The sequence below is a fragment of the Quercus lobata genome, chromosome 5, assembly GCF_001633185.2.
Source record: "Quercus lobata isolate SW786 chromosome 5, ValleyOak3.0 Primary Assembly, whole genome shotgun sequence".
NCBI classification, from domain to species: domain Eukaryota; kingdom Viridiplantae; phylum Streptophyta; class Magnoliopsida; order Fagales; family Fagaceae; genus Quercus; species Quercus lobata.
Genome location: NC_044908.1, coordinates 9,157,895 through 9,182,642, shown reverse-complemented (window position 1 = coordinate 9,182,642; position 24,748 = coordinate 9,157,895). Strand labels below are relative to the sequence as shown.

Genomic DNA, 24,748 nt, shown 5'->3' with positions numbered 1-24,748 from the left:
AAAATCTTAGATCTCAGGAGGTAATTTAGAGCCGGGACGTTGACCAAGCTCAGCCGAGGGGATGTTCGCCCTTTATCTGCAAAGACCGTTAAAGGGGTTACGTTAGTCCGAGGAGACATGCAACCAAAGCAATAATTTTAAAAGAAAGAGAGAAGGGGGGGAGAGCTCAAAACTAAGGTCTTCTCCACGGAATCTAGTTCTATGACACCCCACCTGGCGTTCCTACCCTAGTCGGACAGTGAATGCCGTCGTGCCATGGTCCGGAGACGATCAAATGGTCATCCTTTAAGCCTTTGCTGGACTTGGGAAGGCAGGATATCAACCTCGCTTCGTCGGTCCTGGACTTTAAGTAGTATGAGTCGCCGAGCTTATGACATTCATAGAGATGAACCACGTCGTGCCATGAAAGGCCGAGGTTCATCTGGTCGTTTAAGACCTTTGTGCACCCCAAGATCCGGAACAGGTTCGCGGTGCACTGGTGGAGGGCCAATCTATGACCACGTAGGTAGTCCCTAGTTATTCTCCCCATTAGAATCATCATTCCTCCTTCCACGAAGGCTATCATTGGAATTGCGACTTCCCCCGTTCTTCTCTTGAACAAAATTTCCTCCTGGTGGCAATACTCTAAACCTACCTCCGGTGGAATACGATACTTCGCCCTGAAGCCCACCATACCGGCCGGAGAGTCTACCATTTTTTCAAGCCTACCCATCCCCTCTAATCCTAGACAACGTGAAGGCAGTTTGTCTAAAGAAGAGTAACGAAGAAGAAGCGCACACTTACTGGTAAGAAACTCGACGGAATCTTCAAGAGAATGGCGGCGAAGGTAAGAACGTGCTGAAGGAGAAGGCTCTGAGATGTTCTGAATACTGGAGTGTTCGTCAAAAGCGAGGAATGAACGGCTTCAAAACCTTATATACTCAGAGGGAGTTGGACAGACACACTCCCGCCTAGAGCAAATGAAACGTTGTCCACCGTTGATCCGGTCTCCAACCGTTAGTTTGAAAGAGCGTAAAACTCCAAAAAGCTACAATTACTTCCCCCCGGGTCATTAAACGCCTTCAGCATTAATGAGGCGCGTGAGGGCACGCCCCTGCACGTGTGAAGTAGGAATCCACAACGAACTGTCCAGTAGGCATCAAAATCCCGCCTTTCCTCCTCGGACCAAGAAGAAAGAGCCGAAATTTTAAGGGGCTATTGTGGGGGTAAAATTTACCAGTCAACGGTGGGCCTTGGTACTCGTACAAAGCCCAGCCATAATAGGAAGCGAAGACACGGACAGAGGACCCCCAGCCCAATCATGTTGGGCCGGGCTTGTTTAAGGGGCGTCCGAGGAGGAGTGCCTCCTCGGACGCACTAAACGGGAGTCCAATTCACACCCTTTACATGGTGAAAAGTCATCCAAAATCAAAGGAAAATGCTAGACGTTCAGGGGGCAACCACAACTGCCGCATGAAATGCAAGAAAGCTACTTTTCCAACCGCATTAATGTGGAGAGGACAGGAGAACAGTATTATCTTGGCCAGTGCAACTCACAGAAAAGAAGGAGAATGTCCTATGGGATAGGCACTCAAGTAGAGGCCCAGATGATTAACAAGTGTAGGGTCATTATCATTTGAAGGATGCTATATAAGAGAAGAAAATCCCCATGACCAGGGGATTGGAAGCTGGAGAGAAAAAAGTAAGGAAAGGGAGAGAGAGAAAGAAAGGAATTCTGTAAACGAAACATTGGGTACAGCCCCACGAACTGTTATCCCAGGAAACTTAATGAAGTATTCCCACGTTCGAGCGGTTGCATGGCTTACTAACAATTACGTTTACTCTGTCAAGACCTAGTTCTGCGTCCCACTCTCTAAAAATTCATTGCTGAGGGTCTTTTGGGCCAGAATCGCCTGCTTGCTGGGCCAGGGCTTCAAAATCCGCCCCTTACAATACTTATCCACTTTCATATTTAAGAAAATAATAATAATAAAACATAGAGAATATTGTATTTATGTATATAATATTCTTTTTTTTTTCCTAAATATGAAAGTTGATAATTATGATATTAACATTTATTTATTATAATTGTGTTTGTTTTTGAAGTAACTTATTATATTATTTAAACAGAATGTGATGTGGCATGATTTTTTTTTTTTTTTGAGATAGTTTCAACCTATGACGTCCGCTCTTAATGATAACTTTTTATCATCAAATTAAAATACCAATCAGCTTTTGATGTAGGTAGGGATTAAATCTTAGATCTCTTATTCAACTATCAGAAACTTCACCAGTTGAGCTAATTGAAACTCACAGATGTGATATGATTCTAATGAAATGTAAATATGAGAAGTTTTATAAGTAATCATTATATTTTCTAAACATATTTAAAAGGAAAAAAAAGGTAAAAGCCATTCCCTCTTTATCTATTGTTTTATTTGTAGTTTTCTCCCCTTAACTATTAAGTCATTTGCAATTCCACCCTTAAGAGTAGTATATTTTAGTAATTTAATTGTGGAATATTTCAAAATTCAAAGGATTTTGTAATGAGTTTATGGTTTTAACTAACAATAAAGGGGCAGTTGCCCATTTTCAATAGTTTTTTCTTTTTTATTGATAAGCTCATTTTCAATAATTAATTGGGGATATTGCTCAATTTTACAGTTTAGACGGAGAATTATGAGCTATCACAAGGATAAAGGAAGGACAATGCCTTTTTCCTTTTTTTTTTTAGTAATTGATATATAGATAGCTCAACTTGACTTGTAAAAGCTATAAAAATGGTTTTTTGTTTGGGCCGACACATGAGCTTGAGACTTTCAACAAACAAATCATATGTGCATCATTCAAACATGTACTTAACTTACAAATAAAATTACATATTAACAATAAAATATAGAAGAGGAGTATAATTTTTAGCACGTTATTTGATAGCCAGTTAGCCACCATGCATTACGTGCTTCACTTGGTGTATCAAACTCATCATTACTTTATATAGCAAATCTAGAATGTCTTTTTTGATATATAGAGTTGACAACTTAAGGCCCCATTTGATTCCCTTTATTTATTTCTTTTCGATTCCCTTTATTGTGACCAAACAAATGCTCTTTCAAGTTAAAATGTGTATTTTTGGATTCTGTTGGTATATTAATTTTATTTTTTGCACAAAGTTAAATTAAAAAGCGCATTTTTGGAAAAAAAGAAGAAGGATGATGCTTTTTCAAAAGATGTTATTTGTACAAATTTTAGTAAAAGTCATTTTTGCTAACAAACAAAACACTTAAGACACGTCACTAAAAAAACAAAAAAACTATTTTTATTTAAGATTAAGGTAATTAAATTTTGTTGATTTTAGTTAGCTCAATTTGTAAAAGTTATATATATATATATATATATATATATATTAACAAATAAAGTAAATAATGAATTGAATTATATATATATATATATATATATAGAGAGAGAGAGAGAGAGTTTTAACGTCAACCATAATCATTTTTGAAAAATATTTACTTTACACTGAACATCCATTCTTGCATTATAGTTTGAAAAATTGAAAGAAGGAAACAATGGATTCATAACATGATTTTTTTTTTATGAGAATGTCTAGAGTTCGATGAGCACCTTACTATCTGCTGAGTATGTAACTTCTTTGTCCCACATAGATTACACAGAGTAATTTCTTAAGTTGATCCAAAAATGTTGATAAGAGGTTTTAAATTCAGAACCTTGTGGATCTTGTTACGTACATTTGGGCAACCCATTGGATTTTGTTAAGTACATAGCTTTTGGTTGATAATTTGATAGTTAAGAGTGAGAAGATTCGAACCGAGACATCTCTATTGGAAACATCCAAAAATGTAAATTGAATTACAAGGCACTTGTTAGATTAAGTATGTAATTAAACTCAAACAACTCGTGCAAATTTGTAAATAAGTTTTTTGTTGTTAATAAATATGTAAAATTTCAATTTATAGTATTTGTTATAATGATTATTTTTTTATTATCAGATTAAGAAACTAATTGTTTTTTTTATATAGGCCCGTAAATTTCTTATTTGACTATAAAAGCCTTTACAAGTTTACGAGTTGACTGTAAGTCTATAACTCACTGTAATCAGGTGATTAAACTTTAAAACCCATTAAATGTTTTGCTTGATTAGTCAATAATAATGGGTCCCAACGTGACTGGTCGTTTTGAGCTTTGTAAATGTAAACACACAAATAGAGTGGTGTTGTGTAGCCGTGTGTAGCTGATTACCACCATTGTCCCCACATCGCTCTTACTGCCCCATACAAGTCCAAAACCTCGTTTAAAAACAGAGACACAGAAAAATATAAATAAACAACAAAAAATAGCTTAAACAACCTCGAAGTTTTAGAGACAGAGACCAAAGCTTAGAGAGAGAAAGGAACGGTGAGTTAAGCAAGCAAGGTTTTGAGAGAGAAAGAGAGAGACCCAGATAGAAAAAAAAAAAAAAAATTAAAACTTTGAAGTTAGAGAGAGAGAGAGGGAGGAACCAAAGCTTAGAGAGAGAAAGGAACAGTGAACTGAACCAAAGTTTAGAGAGAGAGAGAGAGAGTTGGGTTTGACTCGTTTGAGAGGGAAGGAATTGGTGGGTGTTTTGTTTGAAATGAAAAGCTACTTGATTGAGGCTTCTTATTTGATCTGCTGGGGTTGCTGAATTCAAGTGCAAATAGTGGAATTTGTTTTGGAATGGTAAATTTTCAAAGCTTGCCACCTTTGTTTTTGTTTGTTTACTTCATTGCTCTCTCTCTCTCTCTCTCTCTCCTTCTTTTGTATTTGTTGCTGTGCTTGCCTGTTGAGGGTTTGTTTTGTGTGACTTGTTCTTGCTGGGTTTTTTACCATGTGTTTTGAATTTTGAGTTGGGGGTGACTTTATTTGTGTGTTTCTAAATTTTGAGGAACTGGGTTTGTTCTTGATTTTCAATAGAATTCAACTTTTCTTTAAGTTATCTCTTATCATTTTCTCTGTTCTGTGTTGTTTTGTTTTGTTTTTGTTTTTCTCGAGATAAGTTCTCTTTTATTCATTCCAAGCTGCTCTCTCTCTCTCTCTCTCTCTTATTTGTAGGTTTACTGGTTGAAGTTTTGTTGTCTTTTGCTATCTGTTATGGGCTTACCTTGTGTGTATGTGTGTTTTAACTTGTTTGTTTGAAGAAATTTAATTTTGGTTGGAATTTGTTTTATTTTTTATTATTCAAATTTAAGGAATTGGGGTTTGTGTATTTTTTTTTTTTTTCATAATTCTCTACTCTGAAGGCAACAAATTGTGATACTTGAGAATTATAGTGACAATATCTTATTAAAAATAGATACTTTTAATTAAATTTAAATGTTGGTTTTAATTTCATCAAAAAGGTTACAATTGCTTGGAAATTAGGAGGTTTCTGAATCAAGAAGTGTCTTTTTGGCTATAGGTACTGGCTAAGGTTTACTTCTTGTCTTTACAGAACTAGATAGTTTCATCAAGACTTTGATCTAGATTGCATGCTTACTCATGAATGTTTGATGTAATTAATGCTCTATTAATTTCTTATATCTTAGTAGCAATGTATCTTATGCTCTCTATTTTTTTTATAACATGCTGTTATGGATATTGATATTGCTGTTTTGTGCTCTGTCATAGTCTTAAGTTTTAATGGAAACATCATTTTCACGATGAATTTGTAAGTCTTTAATGCACTTTTGGACTTCATTCAAACTTTGATGTTTTTTTTCTGCGTTCTTGCTATTTGTAGGCATCACTGGTTAACATAGTTGTGGGTTCTCATGTATGGGTTGAAGATCCAGTTTTGGCATGGTTGGATGGGGAAGTTACTCGAATCAATGGCCAGGAGGTTCATGTCAAAACCACCAATGGAAAAACAGTAAGTGCTCCTTTACTTGGTTATTTTTGTATGAATGGACCTGTCCCTTAAATCTACCACTTCTGTATGCAAATGGAATTATTGAGAACATTTGTGACTTGTGACATAAATGAGCATTATAGGTTTTGTATGTATTTATCCTTCTTTCTGAAAATATTTTACCTTGTATTTGGATTTGATAAATGATTGGAATTTTCAAAATGATGGGAATTTCAAGTCTATCAATTTAATTTTGCATTATTTGGTTTGGTAGATCTTGAAATTAAGAAATTAGACTCTTTTAGTAGTTAAAACGATGATGGTACAATTACTACTCTTGATACTAATGCCACTGCCGCCACCACCACCACTACTACTGCCTTCATTATCATTGTCAATGTTGTTGTTAAGTGTGGAAATCAAGAAATGTATGTATCTAGCTGTATTCGAGGTCAGTTGGTCCTCCAAGAGAGAAAAAGAGAGAGATAGAGAGAGAGAAAAGGAAGAAAAGAATTGGAACTGAATTTAGAACGTTCTGATTGCTTAATCTTCATTCAATTAGTAATGCCCTCTTTATACATCACTCAGCAATTCCCTAATCCCCTGCTCTAACTGATTGATACAGTAACCACTAGCCAACTGTCACAACCAACTCTCAGTTATCAATAACTGCCACTAATTGTCACCAACTGATTTCCCTCCTTCTCACTAGAATACAATTGCAAACAAAACCCCATCCTGAGAACTTAAGTCACCATCAAGGACACAATCTTCAGTTTCACCTTCCTAGACACTGCATCAGCCACCAAATTATCCTTCCCCTTCTTATATTCTACTATAAAAGCATACCTTAACAATTTAGTAAACCACTTTTGCTGAGCTGGGGTGCCAATTTTCTGTTCCTACAAATACTTTAGGCTCTGCTGATCAGTCTTGACAACAAAAGGTCTTCCCACCAAGTATGCTCTCCACCTCTTGACAGTAGTGACTAGAGCTAACAATTCCTTCTCATATGTAGGCAAGGCTAAATTTTTACCCTTGAGAGCTTGACTGTGAAAGGCTATAGGTCTGCCTTGCTGCATCAAAACTGCACCCAACCCTCTCCCTGAAGCATCACACTCCACAACAAATGGTTTTTCAAAATTAGGAAAAGCCAACACAGGTGGTTGAACTATATCTGTCTTGAGTTGCTGAAAAGCCAACTCAGCCTCATCTGACCAAGAGAATGAATCCTTCTTCAACAAGGCTGTCAGAGGAGCTGCAATCTAGCCATACCCCTTGACAAATTTTCTGTAATACCCTATGAGACCTAAGAGCCCTCTCAAGGACTTAATATCCTTAGGAATAGGCACTGCTGCGTAGCAGCAGTCTTCTTAGGGTCAGTGTGTACTCCTTCACTAGTGATCACATGTCCTAAGTACTCCACTTCTTTACAAGAAAACGTGCATTTAGATTTTTTGGCATACAATTTATTGGCAGCTAAAATCTCCAAAACAGTTCTAAGGTGGAGGATATGATCAGGCAGTGATTTTCTATATATCAGTATATCATCAAATAAGACTAACACAAACTTCCTTAGAAAGGGCTTGAATACCTGATTCATCAAGGATTGGAAAGTTTATGGGGCATTGGGCAAGCAAAACGACATAACTAAGAACTCATAATGGCCTTCATGTGCCCTAAAAACTGTCTTGGGTATGTCCTCTTCCTTCATTTTGATCTGATGGTATCTAGACCTTAAGTCAAGCTTAGAAAAAATAACAGCTCCATTCAACTCATCCAGCAATTCTTCAATGATAGGAATGGGAAACTTGTCCTTAACAGTGTTGCTGTTTAATGCCCTATAGTCAATACACATTCTCCATGATCCATCTGCCTTCCTCACCAACAAGACAAGAGAAGCAAAGGGGCTGCAACTGTTCCTAATTGAACCAATAGACAACAATTCCTTCACAATCTTCTCAATCTCATTCTTTTGATAAAATGGATATCTTTAAGGCCTCTGGCAAACTGGTTGAGTGTCCTCCTTAAGATTACTCTGATATTCATGTCCCTTAAGAGGAGGCAAACCCCTTGGAGTCTCAAAGACATGGTTAAACTCTTGCAGTAATGATTCTACTGCTGTAGGCACCTTGGCTGCTGGCACATCTACTTATGCAGTAGAAATTTGCAGTAAAAATCCTTTCCTTACTGAAGTTTTAAAGAATTGATCACAATCCATTAGAGAGGACCCTGAAGATGGTCTCAAACCCTGCAACAAGACTTGCTGACTCCCATAGTAAAAACTCATAGTTAAGAGTTGGAAATTCCATTGTATCTCTCCAAGAGTGCTCAGCCATTGAGTACCCAACACTGCATCACAACCCCATAATGCCAATACATGGAATTGGATACAAAACTCCACTCCTTGAACACACACTGGTACCTTACTACAGAACCCATGAGTCTTCACAATAGAACCATTGGCCACCTTAACTTTCAATTGTAGCATCAACTCTTAGTTGTAAACTAGAAACCAATGATGCATCAATGAAGTTATGAGTACTACTAGTGTCGACAAGTATCACTAACCCACTACCATTGATTTTACCCTTAACTCTCATAGTACCAGGTGTAGGGGTACCTGTTAAAGCATACAAAGTGATCTCAATATCCTCTTCTTGATTGGTCTGATTGTTCTCAGCAATCTTGGTAACAACATCACCATCCACATCCTCTTCTAACTTAGTAATTTGCATCCCAGATTGTAAACCTTGAACCATTTCAATCTCTTCTAAAAGAAACAATTTTACATTCTTGCATTTATGCTTGGGCCCCCACATCTCATCACAATTATAACATAAGCCTTTTTTCTCTCTCTTCCATTTGTGCAGGTGTTATTCTCTTAATAGGTATCCTAGTTTTAGCTTCTACCATTGTATTACCCTTAGGCAACCCCAAGATAGAATTCTTACCAGATTCTTGTTGATACTTCGCATTTCTCTTGCAACTTAGTGTTGAGTTAGCGGAAGCTTTGACACTAGATTATTAAACAAAAGATTGAACAAAGAGCTTTTATTAAAAACTTGACTCTTTGAATTACAACACTTTACAAGCACTAATGCTTTGACTTACTAACACTAGTGCATTGCAAACATTGACTCTATTTCACTCTACACACTTGCTATCTATGGCACACACTTCACCTTCTCATACAACTTCACACATCTCTCACTTGGTGCTTTATGACACTCATTCTCTTCACAAGTCTCTCACTAGTCTTACACACTCACACACTTTCATATATCACCACATCTATTTATACTAGGTGTATGTTGGTTAGGAAACCAACTTGAAGCTGCTAGCATCTTCCTTTTTATTGGCATTAAATGAATGCCATTCTCCAGCCTTCTAGACTATTCTATAAACAGGTGGTTGAGTTTTACTTCTACATAGAAGTCTCTAGAGAACTAAAGAGAGACATCTCATGGAGAAACCCGGAATGCATGAGAAGGTTCTAGAGAATGTGTGAGATGTTCTAGGAGTTTCTAGAAGTTTCTAGAAACAAGAGAGTTAGTGTTGATTTCTAACACTTAGCACATATTCCTCCTGGATTTTGGATTGGTGCTACATGTGTAAGAGAAATGGTGAATCGATTGACCATCTATTCCTTCATTGTCCTTTTGCTTCGGATCTATGGTCTATGGTTTTGGGTCTTTTTGGAGTTTCTTGGGTTATGCCACACTCTGTTTTGGGGCTACTGCGTTGTTGGCAAGGCAGCTTTGGTCGTCATCAAAATGGTTTTATTTGGTCTATCATTCCTCATTGCTTATTGTGGTGCCTTTGGAGGGAGAGGAATAGTAGATGTTTTGAAGATTCTGAGAGATCTATTCCGGAACTCAAGCTTCTCTTTTTTAGAACTTTAAGGGATTGGTTGTTTGCTTTGCAAAATAAATCTTTCCCTTCTTTTATTGTTTTCCTAGACTCTTGTAATTTTTGTATTTGATTTCCTATCCCTTGTTCACTTCCGGTGCACTTGGGTGTTCCTTTTTATCAATATATCTTATTACTTATAAAAAAAAAAGGATTGAGGGTTAAGCATCCTTAGAGCATCCGTAGTAGCTGTTGTATAAATTATGCCATTTTACCATACCAAATGCCTACTTTATTATTTTACCACATCATTTTACAACATTTCATTTATCAGATGTTTTATCATTCAATTCTATACATTAAAATAATATTTACTACACATTAAAATAATATATTTACCCAAAACCCAGCAAATATACAAATGCACAGCCAATGGCAGTCGCCACCACCCAAGAACCAACGGCCACTGCTACAACCACCGCCACAACAACAACCACCGCTACAACCGCCGCCACAAACTACATCCACAATCACCGGATCCTCCAACAAATTCCAAATCCAAAAACCTCAACAAAATAATAAATAAATAAATAAATAAAAAAACTCAAAATCTTCAACAAAACTCCAACCCAACAGATCAATCAATGAAAAAACTCAACCAACCATCGGCGGTGAGATCGGCAAAAGCAAAAGCAACAAAATATCAAATCCCAATAGAGCTGAGATTCAGAAGCAAAAGAACATACCCTTTTTCTTGGTTCAGTCCAAGCAACAAAACCCAGATTCGGTAAGCTCTAAAAGACAGATCTGAAATCACCCACCAAATTCATCTACTCCACAGAACCCAGAAAAATTAAAAAAATAATTAATATCTAAAAAAATAATCTTCTGGGATCAATTACGCCTTGACTCGTGGAACAAAGCAAGAGAAGAAAAGTCCAACAGAAGTGAAGCTTCTGGAGAAAGAACAAGAAAAGAGGAAAAGAGAGTGACAGAGATGGAGTGGCAGAGAACGAAAAAAGAAAAAGAAAGAGAGAAGAGAGAAAGTAAAAAAGGATGAGAGAGAATGAATAAAAAACTTTTTTTTTTTTTTTAGCATTCTCGTCCGTACCGTTGCAAATTTGCAACGGTACTGTTCACATGTGGTAAATTTTATGGGATTTGGCACATCTGATAAAAGGGATTTTTGGTGTTTGGTGTGGCAAATGTGCCAAATATCTGGCATTTGGCACATTTGCCACACCTTCTGTGGATGCTCTTACTAGTAGTCTTATCTCATCCTTTAAGCCACTTAAAAAGCAACTCATCTTGTGTAATGGAGAAAGGCCTTTGATCCTATTAGACACAGCTTCGAACTTTGCCTTATACAGAGCAACTGTTGACATCTGCCTTAGCCTTGTTAGCACCTCCATAGGATCATCATAAGCTGTAGAACCAAACCTCACGTGTAGTGCTTGCACCAATGACTCCCAATCAAAAAACACACTAGCCTCTTCTGCTTCTTGGAACCAGATCAGGGCTTCTTGATCCATATGAAAGGAGGCAATCAGTATTCTCTCTGCATTTGGGGTTTGGTAATAACCAAAATATTGCTTGGCTTTATACACCCAGCTGGCAGGGTCTTCACCTGAAAAGCATGGGAAATCAAGCTTAACAGGTTTCACAAGAGGTAATGCTGAAGAACTTCGAATTGGGGGTGAATTTTCTTGAGATGATCGTGCCCTGGGTTCATCATCAGAACTTAGCTTCTGCAAAATAGCTGTGGGATGATGATTCATCTTGTTCAAGGTTCTGGTATGGATTTCTCGTATCTTTTGAATCTCTCGGATGTCTTTACTATGATGATCTAAAGTAGCTCGAAGAGAAGCAATAGCTTCATTGGTTGTGGCAGTGGATTGTGTCTCACCCATTGTTGTCACAGAATCACTGCTTTGATACCAATTGTTAAGTGTGGAAATCAAGAAGTGTATGTATCTAGCTGTATTCGAGGTCAGCTCGTCCTCCAAGAGAGAGAGAGAGAGAAAAGGAAGAAAAGAATTGGAACTGAATTTAGAACATTTTTATTGCTTAATCTTCATTCAATCAGTAATGCCCTCTTTATACATCACTTAGCAATTCCCTAACCCCCTACTCTAACTGATTGATATAGTAACCACTAGCCAACTGTCACAACCAACTCACAGCTATCAATAACTGCCATTAACTGTCACTAACTGATTTCCCTCCTCATTAGAATACAATTGCAATACAATCCCTAACAGTTGTTGCCACTGCCATTGCTGGTACCACTACCATCACCTGCCAGTGTCACGGCCATCACCACTGCCACAACTAGCACTCATCGGCATTGCCACTACCACCACCACAATTGTCACCACTGCCAATTATGATACCATATGATCATCAAATGACACATTCCCTATGGAATTTGAACTTGGGATTTGGATACTTGATTCCAAGTTCAAAATTCTGCAGGATTTTTGGGTTACCTTTCTTGTTAACACAAACAAAGGAAACCAATATTGGGAACTATCAAGTTACAACTTTGAGTAAAATTTCACCTCAAAATTCCTCATCTAAACACAATTTTTTTGAGAATTTCGAAATTCTTCTAAAAATATAGGAGAATACAGGTTCAAGTAAAGTGGTTTTCAATGATTTATTACAGAAGTTATGTTGAGTATATTGGGAGCTTTCAACCATATAATCTAATCTAAGATTAATAGCAGAATTAATTATAGATGAAACAAGAGGTTAAGCATGAGCATAGTGTAAACTATGAAGCAAAGAAAGAAAGATTATTGTTTGCCTATCCAGAATCAAGGTCATTAGAGTGTCACTGCAGACAACAATCTAAAGGGGGCAAAACCCTATTGATATGGTGATCAGAGCTGCACAATCATGTGAAGAGTCAGTTCATATTAGCCTGCCATCTTCCTATCAAAGACTTGTAAAATAAAGTGATGGTAACAACACAATTAAAAATTGATAACAGAACATGTTGCAAGTTTTGCCATATCATATAACATTTTGTACAATACTAAATGAAGATCTCTATTCTAATAAGACTGTTTTATTAAGTCGCATTTGCTACCCAGCTTCTAGGACTTTTTCTAAGTGTTCTACAACAAACATGAGAATAACTCCTGCATTTTCATAAATACAATAAATTTGTTCCTAAGCCAAACATAGAAGAACTCCTATTTATACCAAATACTCTTCTTGAACTAATGCTAATGGTTTGTCCAGATAGACCTAGCCTCTCTGTTCAGTAGTAAGAAATTGAACGTATTAGTATATAATTCTCCAATGTATCTTTAATTTATCTATAGTTCAGTCAATTTCTCTAAAAGAAAGTGCAACTTTTAGGTAATCCGCACCTAAAGTTTTTCTGTGTTTCTCTTGCATGTAAATCTGGTTCTAATCAAGTTGATGACTGGTGCAGGTCATTACAAGTATATCAAAAGTGTTTCCAAAGGATACTGAAGCTCCTCCTGGAGGGGTAGATGACATGACAAAGCTTTCCTATTTGCACGAACCTGGAGTTCTGCAAAACTTGGCCACTAGATATGAACTTAATGAAATCTATGTGAGCTATGTTACTTTTTATCTTTCCTTGGGACATGTTAATATGCTGAAGCAATTGTTTAGAAATAATTTTTTGATGTAATACTTGAAATTACCTTTCTCAGACATACACAGGAAATATCCTGATAGCAATTAATCCATTTCAACGATTGCCTCATCTATATGACACACACATGATGGAACAATACAAAGGAGCTGCTCTTGGGGAGCTGAGTCCTCATGTCTTTGCAGTTGCAGATGTTGCATACAGGTTAATTTAGATTCACCTTCTGGATGTCACTACTTTTTTGTTTACCTGTGGGGTAGTTTCTTATTTGACATGCTGTTTAAGATAATAGGGCAATGATTAATGAAGGAAAAAGCAATTCAATTTTGGTTAGTGGAGAAAGTGGCGCTGGTAAAACTGAGACAACAAAGATGCTCATGAGATATCTTGCACACTTAGGTGGGCGATCTGGAGTAGAAGGACGAACAGTTGAACAGCAAGTTCTGGAGGTATGAATGTATGATGAAGTTATTATTAGTTACATTCTATTTCTGGATTTCAAAGTTCCCTATATGAGCATATACTCGACATATTATCTCAAGAATCAAGTTAAAACAAGGTTTATATCCTCATATTTAAATTTTTTTTTTTTAATATTACAGTCCAACCCAGTTCTTGAGGCCTTTGGTAATGCCAAAACAGTTCGGAACAACAACTCAAGGTGTGTATTAATCATATGGAACTTCATTTTGATTATACAGACTGCATATATTTCTTAACCATGCTTATTTTGAGATATCTCTTTTTGAAGTTCTCATTATAATGTCTGTTTCATGTCATCGTGACATTACTATGTAGTCGTTTTGGTAAATTTGTTGAAATCCAATTCGACAAGAATGGGAGGATATCTGGGGCAGCAATTAGAACATATCTGCTCGAAAGGTCTCGTGTTTGCCAGATTTCTGTTCCTGAAAGAAATTACCATTGCTTTTACCTCCTTTGTGCTGCACCACCTGAGGTATTTTACACTATTCTGCTTGTCAATTTGTTTCTCTATATTTATCTTTTAAATCAAGGAAGTTCAACTATTGTTAGTGTTATCTGTAAGTATAAGTTCCATTTCAAAATTTTTATTTTTACCTTTTGTTTTCAAATATTTGTAGGACATTGAGAAATATAAGTTGGGGAGTCCAAAAACTTTCCATTATTTAAATCAATCAAATTGCTATGAGCTGGATGGTGTAAATGATGCTCATGAATATCTTACAACCAGAAGGGCTATGGAAATAGTTGGAATTAATGAGGAAGAACAGGTTGCCTTTCTGCAACTTTAGATGATGCATGTTCTTTATGAAGGTTCAACCATATTTCTCATCATTATATAATTCTTTTCAGGAGGCAATATTCAGGGTTGTAGCTGCAATTCTTCACCTTGGTAATATTAATTTTGCCAAAGGGAAGGAAATAGATTCCTCAGTCATTAAGGATGAAAAGTCTAGATTCCATCTTAATATGACTGCAGAACTTCTTAGGTGTGTTTCTTTTAGTTGTTCACATTAGAAGTGCATCTCTGAATCTTGTTTTGAAATCTATTTAATAGTGTCATGTTTCACTGTTAATCATAATCATTTTACAGGTGTGATGCCCAGAGCTTGGAAGATGCTCTAATTAAACGTGTAATGGTGACACCTGAAGAAATTATTACAAGAACTCTTGACCCTGAAAATGCAATTGCTAGCAGAGATGCATTAGCCAAGACACTATATTCTCGCTTGTTTGACTGGTAAGGGGCTCATTAGACCTTTTATTTTCTCCCTGGTTTGTATTATAGTCTTCTTATTTTTGTATATGTTTGATAATATTTTGATTTATCACTTGTTTTGACAGGCTTGTGGAAAAAATTAACATTTCTATTGGACAGGATCCAAACTCAAAGTCAATAATTGGAGTCCTTGATATCTATGGTTTTGAAACTTTTAAGTGCAATAGGTATGCTATTACAATCTTTTGATTTCACCGGAGCAAGATAAATTTCATTTCTTTAGAGGCAGAGAGCGGACACTATGCATCACATGCGTTTTTATATAATTTTACAAAAAGTTATGAAGTTTGCGCTCCAATGACATTGTGCCCCTCCCCTCCACCCTAACAACTACAACAAGAAGCAAAAGAAAAGAAAGACAAAGAACAGTGCACAACTACAAACAATATTTCATTATTTTTGTGCTGACATCTTCTTATAAAACAGTTTTGAGCAGTTCTGCATCAATTTCACAAATGAAAAACTGCAACAGCATTTCAATCAGGTCAGGTTATTAATCAATACCAGTTGTTTTGGGTCCTAATTATTGAGATAGCTTATAGGCTGATTTTGGTTATGTTTAATTGTGCTCTTGCAGCATGTGTTTAAAATGGAGCAGGAAGAGTATACCAAAGAAGAGATAGATTGGAGCTACATTGAGTTTGTCGATAACCAAGATGTGCTTGATCTGATTGAAAAGGTTTTTAGCTGTTACACAATATTTTAACTTAGAATTTTGTGTTTCTCATTTTGAGGCTGTTTTAAAGGACTTTTGTTTTAGTAGTTAGATTAATAGATTCATGTTGTGATTTGGTATTTAGTTATAATAAAAAAAATGTTGTCGATTGATATTTGAGTGCATATCATAACCATATTATACCGTATATCATTTATCTAATAAATGAGTAATTTGATCTTTTACAGAAACCTGGAGGAATTATTGCGCTACTTGATGAGGCCTGGTAATATGCTGCTCTTGCTTTATGTGGTTTAATTCTAGATTCAATCTTGATCATAATTAACTGATATTTACATTCCATTTCTTCCATTTGGCTGGTCTCTGCATTCTGTTACATGTGGTAGTTTCTTGTTCTGCTCTGCTACTGATATTTATCTGATTCTTGAATGCAGTATGTTTCCTAAATCAACACATGAAACATTTGCACAGAAGTTGTACCAGACATTTAAGAATCACCAGCGCTTTATCAAACCAAAGCTTTCTCGCACAAATTTTACCATATCACACTATGCAGGGGAGGTAAACAATTTTGTTTTGTCACATTAGCTGTTTGCCTTGGGAAGGTTTTGGGCATTTTCTCTAGCTTCTGAAATCTTCTCAATTTTAAAGGTAACTTATCAAGCTGATCAGTTCCTGGACAAGAACAAAGATTATGTGGTGGCAGAACATCAAGCTTTATTGACGGCCTCAAAGTGTTCTTTTGTGGTGGGTCTATTTCCCCCACTTCCAGAAGAATCATCAAAGTCATCCAAATTTTCCTCCATTGGAGCACGCTTCAAGGTGAGTGCATGCATATCTTTTTCAATTTCTCTTGTTTGGATGGGGTTAACGATAACCTATGATGGGTGTGTAGGTGAGTGTTGTCAACCATCCTAATTATTTGTTTAACTGTTGTATGCCATGATGTCATTGACCTCTATTCCATCTGCATTTCACTTTAATAATTGCCATATATATATCTTCCTTGCCAAATCCCCTCAATTTCTTTGTGGTCAGTCTTATGTTTTTATGCCTCAAGTTGGCTGACATACCGTGGTCTTCTTTTGCCCATCACATGCTTGGAATTTACTTTAGAAGACCTTGTTAGAAATATGTGGTTAAATGATTAAATTTACCATATCCCAATAGTTTAAACTTTTGGGACAATTGGTAATTTAACATGGTATCAAAGTAAGAGGTCTTGAGTTCGATCTTAGTTTCCTCCACTCAACCTCCCATTTAAATTCCCACGTCTTGGGCCTTGCCTATTAAAAGGTAGTTTTGGCCCACATGTAAGGGGGAGTGTTAAATGATTAAATTTCCTATATTCCAATAGCTTAAACTTTTATGACAATCGGTAATTTAATAGACCTAAAGGTCAAGCTTTTTCTTTTTTCAATAGCTCTTCAGTGGTATTTTGATACTGTTAGTAATGGTATATATGGTGATTTTACAAGGTTCATTGTTTTTTTGTGGACTAATATGCTGTGTTTGACAATTTTACCAGTGTTCAATATGAATATTTCTTATAATTTTGATTACAGAATATGAGAAATGATTTAATGAATCAATTATGGTAATTGGCAGCTACAACTTCAATCGTTGATGGAGACCTTGAGTGCCACAGAACCTCATTACATCAGATGTGTGAAGCCAAATAATGTCCTGAAACCTGCTATTTTTGAGAATTCTAATATCATTCAACAATTACGCTGTGGTGTGAGTATGATTTTGTCAAAATGTACCTTTGTATTTTTTTCCTCATCAAAACTTGTATACTTTTGTTTTCATATGATCTGAATTTTTTTTGTCATCTAGGGTGTTCTTGAGGCCATCAGGATAAGTTGTGCTGGATATCCTACCAGACGCACATTTTATGAGTTTCTTAATCGTTTTGGTGTTCTGGCTCCAGAAGTTCTGGAAGGAAAGTATGTAATAATTAATCTTTTTACACAGAATTTTGGATTTTTTCTTTTCTTTTGTGAACTTGCTTTTTGTAGTACTTACCACTTAAGTTGATATAGCTCTCAAATGTTACTTAATGGTGCTTTCTCCATTTCTTTTCAGTTATGATGATAAAATGGCTTGCCAAATGATTCTTGATAAGAAGGGATTGAAAGGATATCAGGTGATTCAAGTTTTTATGTTCAACTTCTCATCCCTGACCAAGCTGCTTTTATGGTTGTTTGACTTGATTCTATTTCCTTTTCAGGATATTATATGCATTTTCTTTGTCCCTGTATATAATAATTATTCACTGCAATGTGAACTGGCAGATAGGCAAAGCAAAGGTTTTCCTCAGAGCGGGTCAGATGGCTGAGTTGGATGCTAGAAGAGCAGAGGTACTTGGAAATGCTGCTAGAACTATCCAACGGCAAATTCGTACGTACATTGCCCGTAAAGAGTTCATCTCATTGCACAAAGCTGCTATTCAGACACAATCCCATTGGCGAGGTATCGTTTTCTATTGTCTTCAAATCTCTGCACTTTGTCAGTAGGAAATAAGGAAATGTCATGCTCAATTTTTATATTATTTTGTTTTCTATTACAGAATGTATGAAACTTGAGAACATATTAAAATGCATGAGATTTGCAACATATGTGATTTTGGTAAAAGCAGGAAGAGTTGAAAAGAATGCGTTAATGTTGCTAGCTAAATTCAGATTTTTATCTCATGGCATGAGAAGTGTTGCCATTGCTGGAATTATGAGAGACTGATGAAAATGTCTGACAATCTGTCATGCATGTCGATATAATAGTGAGATATATGATTTCTTTACATATAAATAAGATCCAAATCAGAAAGAAAGGCAAAATGTTTGAGAAGGCAGTTTCTGAAAATTGGGTGTTTTTCGAAGCTCAATCAAATAATCATATTGGTCACTAACCAAATCACTTGGACTGAACTCTTCTGTTCTTTTCTCGCTTTTTTTTAGGTAAAATGGCTCGTAAACAGTATCAGCAGTTGAGACGGGAAGCTGCAGCCCTGAAGATTCAGAAGAATTTCAGGCGATACAGTGCCAGGAAATCCCACCAAACGGTACTTTCATCGGCAATCAAATTGCAGACAGGCTTAAGATCAATGACAGCACGCAATGAATTCAGATTACGGAAGAAAACTAAAGCTGCCATCATTATTCAGGTATCATCATTGTTCAGTGATATGATCTTTTAGGTATACATATTATTATTGTTATATGGGTGTTAATGCAATTTCCCACTCAAGATAAGATTGTTATATTGATTTCCCTAGAGCATTTTCAAACGCCAATTCTCTGACTTATGAAGTATGGAAAATTCAAAATTTGCTTCTAGATTCTTATATATCTGTGGTTTACAGGCAAATTGGCGCTGCCACCAAGCTTATTCTTATTATAAGAGTCTTCAGAAGGCAGCTATTGTTTCTCAGTGTGGCTGGAGATGCCGAGTCGCTAGAAGAGAGCTCAGAATGCTCAAAATGGTTTAAAATTCTTTTTAAAATATTTTTGTATCTTTCATTTTTGTTCAACTTGATGAAAGTTTATGACGTGGTTGTTATGTATAAAGAATTATAGCAAGTGCTGACATTTCCTATAAATTAATGTAGGCCGCAAGGGAAACTGGGGCACTTAAAGAAGCAAAAGACAAATTAGAGAAGCGTGTGGAAGAACTTACATGGCGCCTGCAATTAGAAAAGCGATTAAGGGTAGGGATTCTCATTTTTCCATCTATTAAAATATATATTTTTATTCTTCTAATTCAGAGTCGAGGATGAATCTGAGTTTACTTTGTTTGCTGTCAATACAGACTGATCTTGAGGAGGCAAAAGCACGCGAAACTGCCAAGCTACAAGAAGCATTGCATGCAATGCAAGTACAAGTAGAAGAAGCAAGCTCCATGATCATTAAAGAACGAGAGGCAGCCAGAAAAGCTATTGAAGAAGCACCTCCTGTCATCAAGGAGACTCCTGTTATAATACAAGATACACAAAGGGTTGAGTCGTTGACAGCTGAAGTTGAAAGATTGAAGGTATAAATACTTGGTTGTAGGATAATAATTACTGTTTGCTTGAACATTCTGTTTTAAATATTCTTTAGCCCTATTCTATAGGACATAAAAAGTGTCAAGTTCCAAGACACTCTCTAGAGAAACTGCATCTTTGTTATGGTTACTTCATTCAGGAGAGGTATTATAATCTGGGAAGTTGAATTTTTGAATTCAAAATGCCATGTGGTGTTTGTGAAACCTTTAAAAGTAAGTTATACACATTATACATGGCACTTTTTGTACTGCAGTCTAACTGATACTAATATTTCAGAAAAGTAATTGTTAATTCATCTGAACCACAGGTTGAGTTTATGGGGATGACATATGATGAATTTGACATTTGTACAGGCCTTGTTGCAATCAGAAACACAGATAGCAGAAGAGACCAAACAGGCTTATGCTGTTGAGCAAGCCAAAAATGGGGAATTGAATAGGAAGCTTGAAGATGCAGAGAAGAAAGTGGATCAGCTTCAAGATTCAGTGCAAAGGTTTGTAATAATTTTGGAAGTTATCTCAACCCAAATGCTAATTGCACATTAAATGCCTGCAGACTCTGAGGCCTTTTGTCCATATTCTAGCAATTACTCCTGTTCTTTGTTCTTAATGTATATGCACAATATGGAAGTGTTTTCATTATGCTTTCAATTTTTTATTGGAACATTAATATTAAAGTGGGATCAGAAGCTTCAACATATAAAGGAAGGCATGAATAAATAAGAGTTGGTCAAGATGTGTAAAATATTAAAGTGGTTTGAAACTTTTCTTCCACCTCTGATCCAGGCTTGAGGAGAAGCTCACTAATTTACAATCAGAGAATCAGGTAATGCGACAACAAGCCATACCCATATCACCAAAAGGGAAAGTTTTATCTGCAAGGCCAAAGACAACAATCATTCAGGTATTCTGGCATGAAAAATAATTAATTTATCTGAACCACATAAGTTCATGGAAATTTTTTTAAGTTGTCAATTAATTGCAGAGGACTCCTGAGAATGGCAATGTTCAAAATGGAGAAATAAGGAAACCCTCGGTAAGATGATTTATTTGCTTTGTATATATCAAATCGAGGAAAGCAATATATATGTGTTCCCATCATCTTCTTAATGTCTCAGGATTCAATTGTCACTGTACCTAACTCACGGGAAGCCACTGAAGTGGAGGAAAAGCCACAGAAATCTCTAAATGAAAAGCAGCTGGTAAGTGGTTGTAAGAAACTTGTGAAACAAATTTAAACCTCAAAGACATCTTGTTCTCCATTTTGGGTTTCTACTTCCCATACTTCTTAGTTTACTATGTATTTGGCTGAACCAACACTGGCTAAGGTCTTTTCTCATTTGCTGTATCCTCTCTGGTTGCAGGAGAACCAGGACCTGCTAATAAAGTGTATTTCACAAGATCTAGGTTTTTCTGGGGGCAAACCTGTTTCTGCTTGTCTAATATACAAATGCCTTCTCCAATGGCGGTCTTTTGAGGTTGAAAGAACCAATATTTTTGACCGTATCATTCAAACAGTAGGCTTGGCACTAGAGGTATGGCTTAGCTTCTGTTTTAGTTGGAATGGTACCGTATGGGTTTCATCATATATTATTTATGTTTGTGCAAAAGAACAATCAGATCGGCCATTTAGCATTGAATCTGTTTCAATGAATGAACTTATTTTATAGCTCTGGATTTTTTTGCTGGAGCAGCGAAGAAACTCATAAATTAATTTGTGTTTGATGTCATTATGCCACTCACTGAAGGTCCAGGATAACAATGATGTATTAGCTTATTGGCTATCAAATTCATCCACATTGCTGTTACTCCTCCAACGCACATTGAAGGCAACTGGAGCAGCAAACTTAACTCCACAACGGCGAAGATCAGCATCAACTTCTCTATTTGGGAGGATGTCTCAAGTAAGGAAAGACACATCTTATTTTTGGTACTATCATGTAGTTTGATTTTTTTTTTTTAAATAATTCCAATTTATAGGGGCTTCGAGCATCTCCACAAAGTGCTGGGTTCTCATTTCTTAGTAGTCGGATTCTTGGTGGCCTGGATGAACTACGGCAAGTTGAAGCCAAATATCCAGCTTTGCTTTTTAAACAGCAACTCACAGCCTTCCTTGAAAAAATATATGGAATGATAAGAGATAATTTAAAAAAAGAGATCTCCCCATTGCTTGGATTTTGTATCCAGGTAACTGCTATGTTATCTTCTTTTCCCATTTTTTATTACCACATCTTTTTACTTCCATATATTAGTTTTTTGGAGATTTTATAATTGTAAAATATTTTTTTTTTACTTCTGACAACAATGCATCTGCCTATGAGTGCACCTTTCTCATATTTATGATTTCTATGTAAAAGCATTGAATATTTTTCCTACCATAACCTTAATCTCGGGCATAATGAGTAACAGATGAAACATGTACAAATTTCTAGTGAATTTCAAGTGATGCATCTGTACATAGATACTGCTTCTTACCCGCCTTTTAATGCACCTTCCCCCCGCCCGCCCTACCCCCTTTTCTAGTTTAAGGGATTATGTTTCTAATAAACAAATTGATCATTTTTCCTCTGTGCTTATCTAAGTCAAAATGGGTAATAATCTAACCATGTCTGAGTCCTGAGCCATCCCAACAGTTGTGCATCTAGTCTGACCAAAAAGTAACATGTGCATTTGCTTGCATTATGGTGCATGTCTTCTTGATAAGTGTGCATGAGTACCAGGATAAAATAGTGTGCATACATGTGTATTTCCGTTTTACAAATATTTCCGGAGGCCCATTGTCTTGGTGGCATATGTAGTTATAGGAGCCAGCTATATCCATGCTCTAAATTAAAATTTTTTTTTTCTTCATCAATTGTGACACAGGCACCTAGGACATCCCGAGCTAGTTTAGTGAAGGGACGTGCGCAAGCCAATGCTGCAGCTCAACAAGCTCTGATTGCTCACTGGCAAAGCATTGTGAAATGCGTCGATAACTACTTGAAGATCATGAGGGCCAACCATGTAAGTGGAGCTTCCAAGTACAATGAGATGGGGTCATTGTGTTTGCTCTTTACATGGCTAACTCTCTTCAATATTGTGACAATACAGGTCCCTCCATTCCTAGTTTGCAAATTATTCACTCAGATATTTTCTTTCATCAACGTTCAGTTATTTAACAGGTAAAAGTATCACTTAAGGTTTCTAGAATCCTACAACTTACTTTGATTATAGAGTATATTAAGGTATATTCCCTGACAAGTTAAATTTCTTTTTTGCAGCCTTCTCTTGCGGCGTGAATGTTGTTCATTCAGCAATGGGGAATACTTGAAGGCAGGTTTGGCTGAGTTGGAACAGTGGTGTCATGATGCGACCGAGGAGGTACTAGCCATGGATCAATCTCTTGTATTCTTTCTCCATGCCTCTCTTTTGGTAGACTTTATTTAGTACTTTATTTGCATGCAGTTTGTAGGTTTGGCTTGGGATGAGATGAAGCACATCCGACAAGCAGTTGGCTTCCTGGTTTGATTCATTTATCTCATTTTCCATTCCTATTGAGGTATCTATTATTAAATGTGTCTTATTAGTCTTTTCCTTTTCATTTTCAGGTCATACATCAGAAGCCCAAAAAGACCTTGAAAGAAATAACAAATGATCTATGTCCAGTGAGTCTTTAACCCTTCTTTTCCTCCCTCCATCCCTCCTCCTGTCTTTCTAATTTTTTTGTCCCATCCTCTTTCAGGTGCTTAGCATACAGCAATTATACAGGATCAGTACAATGTACTGGGATGACAAATATGGTACTCACAGTGTATCGACTGATGTAAGTTGTGTACTAAACTTTTAGTTGGTTAGGAGTTGTCAGCCTTCATTTACCTTCATAGGCTCTTTGCTAAAAAAATGCTGATAAAAGAGTGTTTGGAATTAGTTCCAAATAAAAAAAATTTTGAATACTCTTAATCAGTTTTTCTATCTCATAATCTTTTCTCAAGAAAAATTATTAAACCCAATATGTCTATTTTTAGTGGTTACATTTTGAATTCATTTCTGCAATTGCTGTTTTTATATAGTCCCTTGTAAGGTTATCATTCAATTTGTTTAGAATTCACCCTGTTACGTCATTAGACGTTCTGTCTTTTATTTAATTTTCCATAAATGATTTATCAAGCTGTCGCAGGTTCATTTCTGTTGAACTTCCACTCAAAATTTCACTATGTGCAGGTTATTTCAAGTATGAGAATTATGATGACTGAGGACTCAAACAATGCTGTCAGCAGTTCTTTCTTATTGGATGACGACTCTAGGTAAAAACTTCCAACTGCATGCTTTTAGTATCACATCTTGACGCCTTCTGTGTATAGCTAATACCAAAACTGCTTGTGTTCAAAACCCAGCATTCCATTTACTGTGGATGACATTTACAAGTCAATGCAACATATTGAAGTTCCTGATATTGATCCTCCTCCTCTTATTCGCGAAAACTCGGGCTTTACATTCTTATTACAACGCTCAGAATGATATCAGGTGGTTGTACTTCTCTGCCAGCAATCTTTTCTCTTCCATGGGCTACTACTTTTGGAACATCTGAAGTTGATGTGCCACAAAACCTTTGCATATATTCCATTGGTCCAGCTCAATGTGTAATTATATTAATCATTTTATTTTATTTTTTTCTGCCCAGGCTATTATTTGGTCAGTCTGGTCTAATTCTTTTCTCTTATTTTTTCAATTTTTCATTCACTGTAGTGGGATGGGTATTTGCACTAGTCTTATTACTCGTTACACTACATTAGGCTGCTTTTGTTCTTTATTAGGCTTTCATTTGTGTAATATTTTTACACTTATGGTTTCCAACTACTACAAATTGTAGTTTGTGATGTTAGCCGCATTTTTTGGGGCTAATATTTGTTGTATAAATAGTTTTCTGTGCAATATGATGTAAGGAGACTTCTTTATTTA

General features: G+C 36.3%; 1 protein-coding gene across 2 annotated transcripts; it reads left to right on the top strand.

Annotated features, from left to right (window-relative positions):
• Nucleotides 1–4,488: 4,488 nt before the first annotated feature.
• Nucleotides 4,489–24,748, top strand: LOC115993131 (myosin-17-like). Of its 2 annotated transcripts, XM_031117415.1 has the most exons (39): nucleotides 4,489–4,698; nucleotides 5,738–5,866; nucleotides 13,143–13,286; nucleotides 13,390–13,535; nucleotides 13,624–13,780; nucleotides 13,934–13,992; nucleotides 14,130–14,289; nucleotides 14,435–14,584; nucleotides 14,667–14,803; nucleotides 14,908–15,054; nucleotides 15,159–15,260; nucleotides 15,520–15,577; nucleotides 15,671–15,772; nucleotides 15,997–16,034; nucleotides 16,204–16,330; nucleotides 16,421–16,591; nucleotides 17,378–17,509; nucleotides 17,609–17,718; nucleotides 17,858–17,918; nucleotides 18,067–18,244; nucleotides 18,727–18,932; nucleotides 19,131–19,250; nucleotides 19,377–19,475; nucleotides 19,577–19,798; nucleotides 20,165–20,304; nucleotides 20,597–20,714; nucleotides 20,796–20,846; nucleotides 20,929–21,012; nucleotides 21,175–21,345; nucleotides 21,559–21,714; nucleotides 21,791–21,997; nucleotides 22,676–22,813; nucleotides 22,901–22,971; nucleotides 23,071–23,170; nucleotides 23,255–23,311; nucleotides 23,398–23,454; nucleotides 23,532–23,612; nucleotides 24,011–24,093; nucleotides 24,184–24,748. In XM_031117415.1, the coding sequence occupies exons 1-39, from the start codon at nucleotides 4,696–4,698 to the stop codon at nucleotides 24,305–24,307; spliced, it is 4,596 nt and encodes a 1,531-aa protein (XP_030973275.1). In that variant the 5' UTR covers nucleotides 4,489–4,695; the 3' UTR covers nucleotides 24,308–24,748. The 2 variants fall into 2 exon arrangements, with proteins under 2 accessions (XP_030973275.1, XP_030973276.1); XM_031117416.1 differs by lacking the exons at nucleotides 23,532–23,612; nucleotides 24,011–24,093; nucleotides 24,184–24,748 and having other exon boundaries at nucleotides 23,262–23,311; nucleotides 23,398–23,460.

Excerpts from the sequence above, each read along its gene's own strand:
- LOC115993131 (XM_031117415.1), top strand. Across the intron at positions 13,287-13,389 it reads ATGAACTTAATGAAATCTAT|ACATACACAGGAAATATCCT; the intron begins GTGAGCTATGTT and ends TACCTTTCTCAG. Across the intron at positions 23,613-24,010 it reads CTCACAGTGTATCGACTGAT|GTTATTTCAAGTATGAGAAT; the intron begins GTAAGTTGTGTA and ends CACTATGTGCAG.